We start from the raw sequence: 13,751 nt of genomic DNA on the forward strand, positions 1-13,751 counted from the left end.
GGGAGTGGGGGAAGGGTGGAAGAGCCAGTCACCCCCGTGGGAATTATACCTCCCGAAAGGATGTCTTTGGAAAGGGTAAGCATTTGTTAGCCAATAAAGACAAGATTTTAATCCCTCAGCTTCTATGAGGCATTTGGAGAGACTTCTTGTCTAAACAGTACCATTTTGCCACCTCTAAACAGTACCATTTTGCCACCTCTAAGGCATACAATGTTAACTTATAAACACAAGACTTTGATCCTTGTCTTGGAGGTCTTGGACGGGCCTCGGCACTTCGAATCTTTATCAATGTTTTTAATGGTCAGTATTCTGGTCAGAATATGTATGCTATGCTTTGGTTTGCCATCTGACACGAGTGATCAGGTTTTAATCGTCTGATCAGAGTAGTTCTCTAATAGAGCAGATAGTGAGTCGAATGTGATTCTGTCGTCTGACACAAGAAACCCAGCCGCAATCCTCTGGGCCAGTCTGGCAACCAGAGCAGTTCTCTAATAGAGCAGATAGTGAGTCGAATGTGGTTTCACCGTCTGATACAGGAAACGCAGCCGCAATCCTCTGATCAGAACAGATTATGCTTTTGTCCACTGCATAACGTCCAGACACAGGACAGTCTAGGTCTTTCTTGTGGTAGGGTTACCAAGGTGTTGGGGCATATTCCAGGAGAGGAAGGACTCTCTTGTCGTTGTTGACTTAAGATCGATGCGAGTCTTACTGTATGTTTCTGCAGAGGAAACCTGTGGTCTTGGTAATTTTGGGATATACCTTATACATCCTATCTTTAACTTTTTATGAACTGCAAAAAGTGATTTGTTCCCACTCTATTGTTTTTATCGGCCTCATCCTTCATCGGTGTGTAATATGACATAAATTTTGTCATATTTTCTTGATGGGATATATTTCAAATAATGTTATAAATCAATCAATATGGCAACCACTATACTCGCCTGTTGTGTCACACCGACTGTAACTAGCTAAAGAGGGAGGTAAGCTGTTATGGATGTCAGATAGTGGTCTCCCTGGCATCTGCTTGCAATTTTTCTTGACATTCCACCACGATCTCAAGGACCTGGCTTTATCTAATGATACGTTCGCACGAGGGGAGTGGGGGAAGGGTGGAAGAGCCAGTCACCCCCGTGGGAATTATACCTCCCGAAAGGATGTCTTTTGAAAGGGTAAGCATTTGTTAGCCAATAAAGACAAGATTTTAATCCCTCAGCTTCTATGAGGCATTTCGAAAGACTTCTTGTCTTAACAGTACCATTTTGCCACCTCTAAGGCATACAATGGTAACTTATAAACACAAGACTTTGATCCTTGTCTTGGAGGTCTTGGACGGGCCTCGGCACTTCGAATATTAATCAATGTTTTTAATGGTCGGTATTCTGGTCAGAATATGTATGCTATGCTTTGGTTTGCCATCTGACACGAGTGATCAGGTTTTAATCGTCTGATCAGAGTAGTTCTCTAATAGAGCAGATAGTGAGTCGAATGTGATTCTGTCGTCTGACACAAGAAACCCAGCCGTAATCCTCTGGGCCAGTCTGGCAACCAGAGCAGTTCTCTAATAGAGCAGATAGTGAGTCGAATGTGGTTTCACCGTCTGATACAGGAAACGCAGCCGCAATCCTCTGATCAGAACAGATTATGCTTTTGTCCACTGCATAACGTCCAGACACAGGACAGTCTAGGTCTTTCTTGTGGTGGGGTTACCAAGGTGTTGGGGCATATTCCAGGAGAGGAAGGACTCTCTTGTCGTTGTTGACTTAAGATCGATGCGAGTCTTACTGTATGTTTCTGCAGAGGAAACCTGTGGTCTTGGTAATTTTGGGATATACCTTATACATCCTATCTTTAACTTTTTATGAACTGCAAAAAGTGATTTGTTCCCACTCTATTGTTTTTATCGGCCTCATCCTTCATCGGTGTGTAATATGACATAAATTTTGTCATATTTTCTTGATGGGATATATTTCAAATAATGTTATAAATCAATCAATATGGCAACCACTATACTCGCCTGTTGTGTCACACCGACTGTAACTAGCTAAAGAGGGAGGTAAGCTGTTATGGATGTCAGATAGTGGTCTCCCTGGCATCTGCTTGCAATTTTTCTTGACATTCCACCACGATCTCAAGGACCTGGCTTTATCTAATGATACGTTCGCACGGGGGGAGTGGGGGAAGGGTGGAAGAGCCAGTCACCCCCGTGGGAATTATACCTCCCGAAAGGATGTCTTTTGAAAGGGTAAGCATTTGTTAGCCAATAAAGACAAGATTTTAATCCCTCAGCTTCTATGAGGCATTTCGAAAGACTCCTTGTCTTAACAGTACCATTTTGCCACCTCTAAGGCATACAATGGTAACTTATAAACACAAGACTTTGATACTTGTCTTGGAGGTCTTTGACGGGCCTCGGCACTTCGAATCTTTATCAATGTTTTTAATGGTCGGTATTCTGGTCAGAATATGTATGCTATGCTTTGGTTTGCCATCTGACACGAGTGATCAGGTTTTAATCGTCTGATCAGAGTAGTTCTCTAATAGAGCAGATAGTGAGTCGAATGTGATTCTGTCGTCTGACACAGGAAACCCAGCCACAATCCTCTGGGCCAGTCTGGCAACCAGAGTAGTTCTCTAATAGAGCAGATAGTGAGTCGAATGTGGTTTCACCGTCTGATACAGGAAACGCAGCCGCAATCCTCTGATCAGAACAGATTATGCTTTTGTCCACTGCATAACGTCCAGACACAGGACAGTCTAGGTCTTTCTTGTGGTGGGGTTACCAAGGTGTTGGGGCATATTCCAGGAGAGGAAGGACTCTCTTGTCGTTGTTAACTTAAGATCGATGCGAGTCTTACTGTATGTTTCTGCAGAGGAAACCCGTGGTCTTGGTAATTTTGGGATATACCTTATACATCCTATCTTTAACTTTTTATGAACTGCCAAAAGTGATTCGTTCCCACTCTATTGTTTTTATCGGCCTCATCCTTCATCGGTGTGTAATACGACATAAATTTTGTCATATTTTCTTGATGGGATATATTTCAAATGATGTTATAAATCAATCAATATGGCAACCACTATACTCGCCTGTTGTGTCACACCGACTGTAACTAGCTAAAGAGGGAGGTAAGCTGTTATGGATGTCAGATAGTGGTCTCCCTGGCATCTGCTTGCAATTTTTCTTGACATTCCACCACGATCTCAAGGACCTGGCTTTATCTAATGATACGTTCGCACGGGGGGAGTGGGGGAAGGGTGGAAGAGCCAGTCACCCCCGTGGGAATTATACCTCCCGAAAGGATGTCTTTTGAAAGGGTAAGCATTTGTTAGCCAATAAAGACAAGATTTTAATCCCTCAGCTTCTATGAGGCATTTGGAGAGACTTCTTGTCTAAACAGTACCATTTTGCCACCTCTAAACAGTACCATTTTGCCACCTCTAAGGCATACAATGGTAACTTATAAACACAAGACTTTGATCCTTGTCTTGGAGGTCTTGGACGGGCCTCAGCACTTCGAATCTTTATCAATGTTTTTAATGGTCAGTATTCTGGTCAGAATATGTATGCTATGCTTTGGTTTGCCATCTGACACGAGTGATCAGGTTTTAATCGTCTGATCAGAGTAGTTCTCTAATAGAGCAGATAGTGAGTCGAATGTGGTTTCACCGTCTCATACAGGAAACGCAGCCGCAATCCTCTGGGCCAGTCTGGCAACCAGAGCAGTTCTCTAATAGAGCAGATAGCGAGTCGAATGTGGTTTTACCGTCTCATACAGGAAACGCAGCCGCAATCCTCTGATCAGAACAGATGATGCTTTGTCCACTGCATAACGTCCTGACACAGGACAGCCTAGGTCTTTCTTGTGGTAGGGATACCAAGGTGTTGGAGCGTATTCCAGGAGAGGAAGGACTCTCTTTTCGTTGTTGACTTAAGATCGATGCGAGTCTTACTGCATGTTTCTTGAGGAAACCCTTGGTCTTGGTATTTTGCACTTGATACGTTTTGTCTATAAGCTTGTCAGGACTTGGTAATTTTGGGAATGGAACTCCATGTCCCACTTGATCACCCATTGTCCCAGTTATTCGCAGGATTGATACGGTATGGCCGCAATCGGGATTGTGACGTCAGAGGAACTAAAATGAGTTCAGGTGTTGATTAAGCAAGAAATCGTGTTGCCTATCAACCAATGGGCCTAGGCACTTCATATCTGGCCATGAGGAGGAACAGCCAAGGAAACGACCCTGACAAAAAATTTAACACGATAACTATTCAGAATGGTGTCTGTCCTTCCATCCGTCATCATGGTGCATGTTTCTCTTTAGCACGATATCTTTTCAGAATGATCCGTCAATGCAGAATTCCGTCAGCAGAGAATGGCATCTGTCTTTCCATCCGTCAACATGGTGCACAGTCTGAAACTGTAAGACACAGGCACAGAAATTTGGCAATGAGGAAGAACAGCCAAAGAAATGACCTTGACAAAAAATTTAGCACGATAACTATTCAGAATGGTGTCTGTCCTTTCATCCGTCAACACAGAATGGTGTCTGTCCTTCCATCCGTCAACCTGGTGCACGTTTTGTAACCGTAAGACGTAGGCACTTCAAAACTAGCCATGAGGGACAACAGAGGGACTAAAACGAGTTTCAGTGTCATGTCACCTATCAACCAATGGGGTTGGCAGGCTTGTTTATTGTTACTACATGTTGAGTTGTTCTGCAGGGTTATGTCAATTGGGGATTGTAAAGTTCAGACAAATGTTTCTTTTGTTCTTTTAGGTAGAATTATGCACTTTTCCCACCAAATTGGTAAAAAATTATAATTCTTCGTTTTTTATCTTCCAGTGTTTTAGTCCGTTTGAAAGTTGTACTTACTGATTTATACTCCTGCAGTGTTGATCAGGTCCAGTCTCTACATTTCGCAAGAGTTCAGGACCCCATAGAACTATATCAGTGAAGAGAGAGGAATCAATGCCACACAATGATGATGACATTGGAGCCAATTTGATACATGTAGGTGGATCAGTAGCGTTGCCTCATATCAAACTTTAGAGTCTTTTCTAAACTCGATTAATAAACTCTAACTCAAGCCCTGACCCATTGTTGGTGATGAATAAAACTGTTCGGGCTGTGCTCAGGGTGGACATGTCTGCTGAAGAAGCAATTTGAACAAAGGCATGGGTGTTATGTCTAAACAAGAGTACTTATTTGTTGTCTCTTCTTTTCAGGCAAGAATCAAATTCTGAGAGCATCAGCCGACCACTTCAGACCGAAGAGAGAATGAGGTTTTTTGGTTCAAATGGTGGCAAATTGGTCTATCAGCCTGGGTTACGGAGTAATGGCATCATTGGTTTCATGTCTGGAGCCACACAGCGAGATTAATGCACGAAGTCTACCATGAAAGGACACAGGAAAGATAAATGATATCCATGGTCGCACAGCAAACCTGCCCCTGACTTCAGTCACAATGCAGCTAATGGTTTTGTCAATCGTTTCACTTTCAGGCCATTTCAATGCTGCACAAAAGCTTTTCAGTGAGATTCTTCAATCTTTTTCACATTTTTCAGTAACGCATCACAAGTATTTGTATTTCGCTAGATATTTGGTGGTTAAGAATTCATGCAGAGATATTGCACTTTTTACCTTTTCGGTTTTGAAGTCGAGAATCAGATTGGACCGGAATTCATTGTCCGAGGTTATCTGACTTGGGGAGTCATGTGCACCAAATTTCAGGTTCATAGCGGAAAACGTGCCATATTTACATTCAAACAGCCAATTTACAACATTTGACCTACATGACCTTGAAAAGTAGGTCAAATCAATAACCTGTATGATATGTGATGTATCCTTGCTAGGAAATATTATCGAAAATGATTCACTTATAAGAGAGATATCACACTTTTTAGGTTTTCACTTTTTGCCTGCTGATGGCCAAGTCAAGAATTAGATTGGACCGAAATAAGTGTCTGAGGTCATCTGACCTGGAGGGGCCTGTGTACAAGGTTTCAAGTTCATAGACTTACTACATGTAGCAGTTAAGATTAGAAATGTGCCACGGTTTTTGAAACAGGATACAGACGACCACGAACGACGACAGACGATGACGGATGACTGATGACTGACGACTACAGCGACTATGATGACTAGGGCGACAGACGCCGGACACTGCGGTATTGTACAGACTGTGGGACCTAGACATGAATTATTTGCTGTGCAGTTTCAAGAAGCAGTACCTACCGTACAATATTATTGATAACGAGTAATTGATAAGATATTGCACTTTTTACCTTTTCAGTTTTGAAGTCGAGAATCAGATCGGACTGGAATTCGTTGTCAGAGGTTAGCTGACGTAGGGAGTCATGTGTACCAAATTTCAGGTTCATAGCTTTTGCGGTTAAGAAATGTGCCATACTTACACTCACAGCCAATTTACACCATTTACACCTCGGAATACCTACCATAAAAATATTATTGAAAACGATTCACTTATAAGAGAGATATCACACTTTTTAGGTTTTCACTTTTGCCGAGTTTTGGCCTGCTGATGGCCAAGTCAAGAATCAGATCGGACCGAAATCAGTGTCTGAGGTCACCTGACCTGGAGAGTCCTAGCAGTTAAGAAACGTACCACTTTTTTTAAAACCTGATACAGATGACATGGACACTGAGGATCCTGGCTCTATTTCTGGACGTCTCATCAGAAAGATGAGATCTATGGTGGAGCATCTTCACAGTTAGAATACGCAGTCGCGTCACACTTGGTAGCGACATGAGCTTCCAATCATTCAGTAGCCAGGGTGCCAGTGATTATTGTGAATGACAGACTCCACTATAGAGCAGTCTGCTCCTTCACTTCCCTTCAACCATGTAAACACTTCAAATTATTTTTATCAAAAACAGCTCATTTCCACAGACACTCCTTTTTGATTTCATGGTTTCTACTGTAAAAGTGAACAGGAAGCTTCTCCTATTAAATGCCTTACTCCATTGAACATTCACTAAGTCAATGCATTTTCAATCTGTGCATAAAAACCCTCCCCATTTCACCAGCTTGTCATTTTTGCTTCCTGCACTTCACCGCCGCAAGCTCTTGCTGAGAGCTAGTTCATGTTTTGAATGTATGTGTATTTTTGCAATATCTTCGTACCAGATTGTTACCTTTCTCCGTGCCAACGATGTATTCCTTTGTCTCCTCAATGAATAGTTAGTGTGCAGAAACCTTGTGTAATTTGTCAGTTTTTCTTTACAAGAGTATGGGAAGGAGACTCGAATTCTAATTGTATATAACTTTGTTTTGTCATCTTCAGTTGTATTGCTTGATATAATAATTTGTATTATTGTAAGGGGCCGATGGCCTTAATCATTAATAAAAGTTTATTATTATTATTATCATTATTATTATTATTATTATTATTATTATTATAATTATCATAGTTAAATAAGGAAATGCAATAATGCGAGCATCAAGGATCTGGGCATGATGTACGGCCACCCAGACTGATACTGTGAAAGAGACAAAATTTCATTTCTCCATTGATTCCTCTTGATGTTGTCACCAGACAAAGTAAAGAAGACAGAGGTGGATTGATATTCTTCATCTTCATTGTTCACTGCTATAATAGACTCGACATTCATTTCGTTAGATAAGATGATGTAAAGAACTTCTTCGGTTCAGGACCAGCACATCAGTTGCCGCTTGTGTAGTTGACATTGTTTCAAAGAGAGGATTGCTGCAGTCAATGGGACCCCCTGTTCAACACCGTAGAATAGCGTCATTGGGCACTGAATGGTTGGGTGTAATAGATGTAGATCTATCGACAGGGAGGCCCAGAATTATTTTCCTTTGGACAATAGAATTCTATTGTGTATCCATTGTGAGTGGGAAAATAATTCTGGGCCACCCTGTACATCGCTACACACTCAAGATGTTAACATTCAGTATCGATTCAGCTTTTGAACCCAGATATCCTTGCTCCTTTACGAAGATGCCCCCTTACTATTCCACACATGACACACTTGTGGAAACTATCTCGACTGTCCTAAATACATTCTACTCTTTAGTAAGCATGTATTTAAGTCAAGAATCAAATCGGACCAAAATTCATTGTCAAAGGTCACCTGACCTGAGGGGTCCTGTGTACAAAGTTTCAAGTTCATAGCTCCAGCAGTTAAGAAACATGCCACTGTTTTTGAAACAGGATCATACTAGACAATGACGATGATGACAACAGATACAGCGGTGTTGTATAAACAGTGAGCCAATGAGTACAAAATGACATAATAAGGATTTTCTAGTGGCCAAGTTTTAATTAATTCATCATAAGATTCGGACAATCACAAGAAAGTCAGATGGAAATATCACTCAAGAAACCTTTATGACAATGAGACCGCAATTTGGCCTCTGAGTAGCGATCACCCAGGGGTACATGTGTACCAAGTTAAGAGTTCAATAGCTTCAGCGGTTACAAAACGTGCCACTGTTGTCTAATGGCAGTGCCCCTGGACGACCTTGACCTTGTCACATTGAAAAGTAGGTAAAAAAACTGCATAGGATATATGATGTAACACTGCAAGAAGTACCTATCAGATTTTTGGACCAGTATCAGGCAAGTAATCGCATATTTTCACTTTTAACGTTTGGCCTCCTATTGGCCAAACCATGAATTGTATTACGCCAAGATTCGGTCTCTGGGTAGGGGTACATTTGTACCAAGTTTGAGATCTCTGGCTAAAGTGGTTACGAAACGTGCCACCACCAACTAACGGCGTTGCTGCCGACAAACTTTGACCTCTGTGACCTTAGGTCAAATCAAAAACCCGGAGGATATGTGATGTCGCATTGGTAGAAGTACCTACCATATCTTTTTCAAATTTTTCGGACCGGTAATGGGAGAAAACATAATTTTTCCATTTTTGACCTCTGGACCCCTGGTGGCAAAACTGTGTATCATATGAGGCCGCGATTCGGTCTCCGAGTAGTGGTCACCTAGGGGTACAACCAAGTTAGAGTTCAAAAGCTTGAGCGGTTACAAAACGTGCCACCCATGTCTTACGACGACGACGACGACGGACACTGCGTGATTGTAAATTAAGGCTCACAGGCGAGCCAAAAAGCATTTTCATTTTCACAGATGCCCTCTCCATCCTAGAAGCACTGACAAGAAATCTGGGAGTGAGGACCTAGACTCCCCTGATCACAGCTCTGAACATCCTTTGTAGCTACAACAAGAAGGATACCAGCCCACTGTGACATTAGAGACAACGAAACAGAGGAAAGGAAGAAAGAGCAGACTGACCTCAGCCTCTCCTACGACGAAACCAAGTCCACAGTCAAAACAGCCTTCAAGACCAAGTGGAAAAACAACCACCCCGGATATGACCAAAACAACTGCCACACCCTCACCAGGAGCAAGCCATCATATTCCGCCTCCGAACAGGCCAGTGCAGACTAAAACACCATCTCTTCCACAAATTTGGAATTGGAGAGAGTGACCTGTGCCCCTGCAATTCCGAACCGATGACTGTCAGCCACATCCTGTCCATTGAGTGTCCTGACCTAGCAGCCCTAAAGGAGGAGATCTGACCATCGGGAACCTCCATCAAGGACCAGTTGTACGCGGGTGACCAGGACCAGCTAAGGCAGATGACAGCGAACATCGCTAGGAAGGGACTGACCATCTTAGAGAGAACGAAGAAAAAGAAGACTTCAAAAAGCAACTCCTGTAATATTTTACACTGAAATGTCATGAAACTTTTAGCAAATGAGTCAAATATGGCCTCCTTATATTTCATTTATTACAAATTTTATGAATAAACCTTACACCCTTTACCATTGAGATGACCCCTAGGAATGACAAATAAGGGTGCTAAGATTAGCATTAACAGGATGTATGCAATGTCAATACAGGCTGATTAACTGGCATAATATCATAAGCAGGCAGACCTGCTTATTTACCAAGAAAATCGCCAATAATTTGGGAGCTCGCACGTAATGATCGATTGAATGGTCATAATGATTGTGTGGGTTGTATGGAGCACTGCTGGCTGAATGTCCGAGTTCAGTGTTTTATCAAAACTTTGTAACAATGTCAGTGTTCTCCACTAGGCCACTGGGCACTGTCAGGGCGTCCTACCCTACCTTAAGGCAGCTTTACGTTACCTGGGAAGAGCCACCCTACCTTGCTCTAGAGTAGCCGTATGTAGGGTTCTTACAGGGCCGGACCTTACCTTGTGTTGCACACTGGCAAAATATCTTGAATATCAAAGCCAAGGGTACCATGCATCCTAGCTTGAGAAAGCCCTGTGGAGAAGACGATTAAATGAAAGGCAAAATCTCACTACAGCTGCCAGCTGGCATTTCTTTTCTCATTCGCAGAAAAAAAACTGACTATTAGTCTGTGACAAGTTTGTCCAAACAATGACTAAATATACTTGCAAAAACAAGTGCCTATGTAACAACATCATTACATCATCATGACTAAACCATAGTACCGACATCAGCAACAGGACCCTCATACATAAATTCATGATATTTTATATCAATAATGACAATATTTGGCCCTGCCAGTTACTGGCAATGGTAATGTCATTCTCCCATCAGCCCAAATATGGAACATACACTGCTGATATGACTGTTGAGACGGCAGGCTCAGAGGCACTGCAACAGCCAATTTACTTGCAACTGATGCTTGCCTACAGCATGATTTTAAGGCATCCTCTTCAGACGCCCACAGAAAGATTCATGACTTTAAAAAAACTCTTGACCATGCTCCCGCTTGCTGGAAGAGGCAAATTGCAGAACTTTTAACCTACAGTCCCCACAGAGCCACCTGGAAGCAAAGAGAGGAGCTGAAATACTGGCAACAAAGCCTGGGAAAGAATCACTTCTCACAACCTGACTCCAGGAGATTGTTTTATTGTTTACAAAAAGAACAAACAATAGTAAATTACAATGAACTCAAACCAACAAACTAGAGAATGACCTAACAGCATAATCGTTCTTCTCAGTGTCCGAGACGCAGAGAGAAGACATTGACATGACTAAAAATGCGACAAAGATATTTGATATTTTGATATCTTTGTGACAATTAGTCGTGTTGTTTTGTCCTGAAATAACCTCTTTTTGATTTCCAACTGAGCCATGACCTCGAGTTGGATCGCTGGGAATTTGATCAGAGCCTCCAAGGAAACAGGCCCAATGGGGCAGTAGTCTCCATCATTTGGTAATCCTCCAGTTGATCTCCACTGAAAGCTAAACAAATACTGGGAAATTTCAGATGGGGTGATTTGTGCAATACGTTTTTGAGGACTGATGAATTTAACACGCAACGGTTGGCAGAGGTCGGTACAAAGTTGCATACATTTTTTGAAATATGATAACCCAAAAACTTCTTCTTTTCAGTTCACTTTAAAAGACATGACTAAGTACAGTGGAACCTTCCTTGGCGGACTGAGTCTCTATCAATGACAACCTCTCTAGTCAATTTCAAAAAGGATACTAGTTTTGGCCCCAAATTGGTTGTTTCCATTCAATTTGACAACTCTAATCAGGACACCTCTCGTCAATCCTGAGGGTGTCCTTGATCAGATAGGGAGGGCCGGGTTTGGGGGGTGGAGGTTGGTGGTTGGTGGGGTTAGGGGAGGGGGTAGTTCTAGCTAACATTGTCAAACATGCTGACCACATAGAAGACATGCTTAACATTGCATGAATGCCTACCTCTAAGTCCTCAATTCTTTTCCAGCGTACAAGCACGACATCATCATCACATTCATCACTGACAACATGGAGCGGAATATGGGGTGGGCAACTGTAGGACAACCCAATCAGCGTTTTTAGCCGAAAACACACCATCCTAGAATTTTAAATGGCATTTACAAAAAAAGTTGGAACTCCTTCCTTTTATGCCGCACACAAAAACTGATTTATCCTCTCAAAACTGCAGCACTGATTTGGCCAGTCAAAACGTTAGATAGATGAGATAGAATTCCATCCGAAATTCAACCAACAGCTGGCTCGAAAGTCTTACTTCCACAATAATGTTACTTGCAGATCAGTCCAAGTCTCTATAGTCATTTCGATGCTTTGTAAGACACGAACTTTGAACGGAACTAATTATTCAAACCTGTAGGCAAAAAGAGAAAGAGTTTGCAAAAAGAGCTGTCTTGATTGTCAAAGAAAAATCTCAAAACTTACTGAAATTCCGATTGGGGCTCCAGGATTTGAGGAAGTTCACATGTGACCTGAAGCATTAGCATCTCATCCTCCAGCAATCAGCTGCTGATCACACAACAAGTCTCTTTCTCCAAGGCCAATACTGAAATGAAAGTAGAAGAAAGAAGAAGCTGTGCCTGGTGGTACAGCATTGTCCCATGACCTACATTGTACCTCGAGGATGACTCATGTTGATATCACCTTCAGTTCCTGCATCCTAAGTGCATGTGGTGCATTTCTCTCACAGAACTACACAGTGATTTCCGCCACCCAATAGTGGAATGCAATCATCACTGTTTACCTCCTGTCAGCTCCGATTATAAAAGTTCAGTCTGAGGTTGGCGAAGGTAACCAGTCCCAGAGTGACACTCACGAGGCCAAGCAATACATTTTTTTCTTTTCTCATGACCTCGTTCTACTTAACTTACAACCTAAATGTACATTATATATTTTTCCTTTAAGGAATACCATCCATGAGCTGGAATGTATAGGACTGAAAAGCCTGTAAGACCTGGGTACAAGATATTTTTAAAGTGGTCTGCATCCGCAAACTGTGCGTGATATAACGCTGAAAATGTGGGATATTGATGATAGATACATAATCTGATAGATGTTAAAGCGAAATTTTTATATCAATGCTGGTTTGGCAGTAATTCTTCAAAATATCACGAAAACGTTATTCCCTCTCAATCAACTAGACTTTGATTTTTTCACCCCAAATCTTGGTTCAGTACTCAGATTGACATTGTATTTCATGTCATCAAGAACATTTTCAAAAAATGTTGATATTTTGAGAACTTGTCCAAGTTGTCATTTTGTGATATTTAGAAGAATAAATGGTTAATTAGCACTGATATCGATATTTCGCTTTAGCCTCAATCAGATTATGTATCTATCATTACGTTCCAAAATTTTCAGCATCTTAGCGTCGCTCGTGTTTGCCCTGAAAATCCATCCAAAAATGACACAAAATGATATATTGTTATAATTGATATCTATACATGTCAGAACCAATAAAACACTGCCAATGTAGTTGTTGATGTCGTACAGATGCTGCATGCAAAAATTCAGCTCAAAATTCCAACCGCTTCATGGTTTTTCAAATATTTGGTAAATTTCTGCAAAATTCCGACAATAAAACTGCACTTCCAGCAGATATTTCTTCCCTACCAGCACCCAAGTCGCTTCCTCTGCTTTATTCTCATGCTTTTAGGTGCACTCCAAGGTTAGGACAAATTTAGCGCAATAGCTGAACAAAAAAGGTCATTTTATGGCATTATAGCCTCATGCTTCATTCCTGTAGCCTTTAATGCAATTTGTAAAGCCATTCATCCAGGTCTTCTATTTCAGATAGAAATTCCGATAACGCTAATTCTCCTGTCTTTGAACTAAGAGTAAGAGTAACTCAGTAAGAATGCCACTTTTTATGCGATTATCGCTTTGTACTGGCGCTGCAGTATTGAAAGTTTGTCGAGCAATGAGAAATAGGCTTTTTTAGAAGCGTTTTTACATCATTTCGGGCCGAGAGATAGCTGTG

At 41.7% G+C, this 13,751-nt stretch overlaps 1 protein-coding gene across 2 annotated transcripts in view; it reads right to left on the bottom strand.

Annotated features, from left to right (window-relative positions):
• Positions 1–12,498, bottom strand: part of LOC135501168 (ral guanine nucleotide dissociation stimulator-like 1) — a 63,833-nt gene extending 51,335 nt beyond the window's left edge. For both annotated transcript variants that reach the window (XM_064793046.1, XM_064793044.1), the window contains exons 1-2: positions 12,197–12,498; positions 11,720–11,855 (exon numbers count right to left, since the gene is read on the bottom strand). In XM_064793046.1, coding sequence (XP_064649116.1) covers positions 11,720–11,855; positions 12,197–12,258 — 198 coding nt within the window. In that variant the 5' untranslated portion in view covers positions 12,259–12,498. The remainder of the gene's footprint in view (positions 1–11,719; positions 11,856–12,196) is intronic.
• Between the last annotated feature and the right edge of the window lie 1,253 nt (positions 12,499–13,751).

This window comes from Lineus longissimus, chromosome 17 (assembly GCF_910592395.1).
Source record: "Lineus longissimus chromosome 17, tnLinLong1.2, whole genome shotgun sequence".
Taxonomy (NCBI): domain Eukaryota; kingdom Metazoa; phylum Nemertea; class Pilidiophora; order Heteronemertea; family Lineidae; genus Lineus; species Lineus longissimus.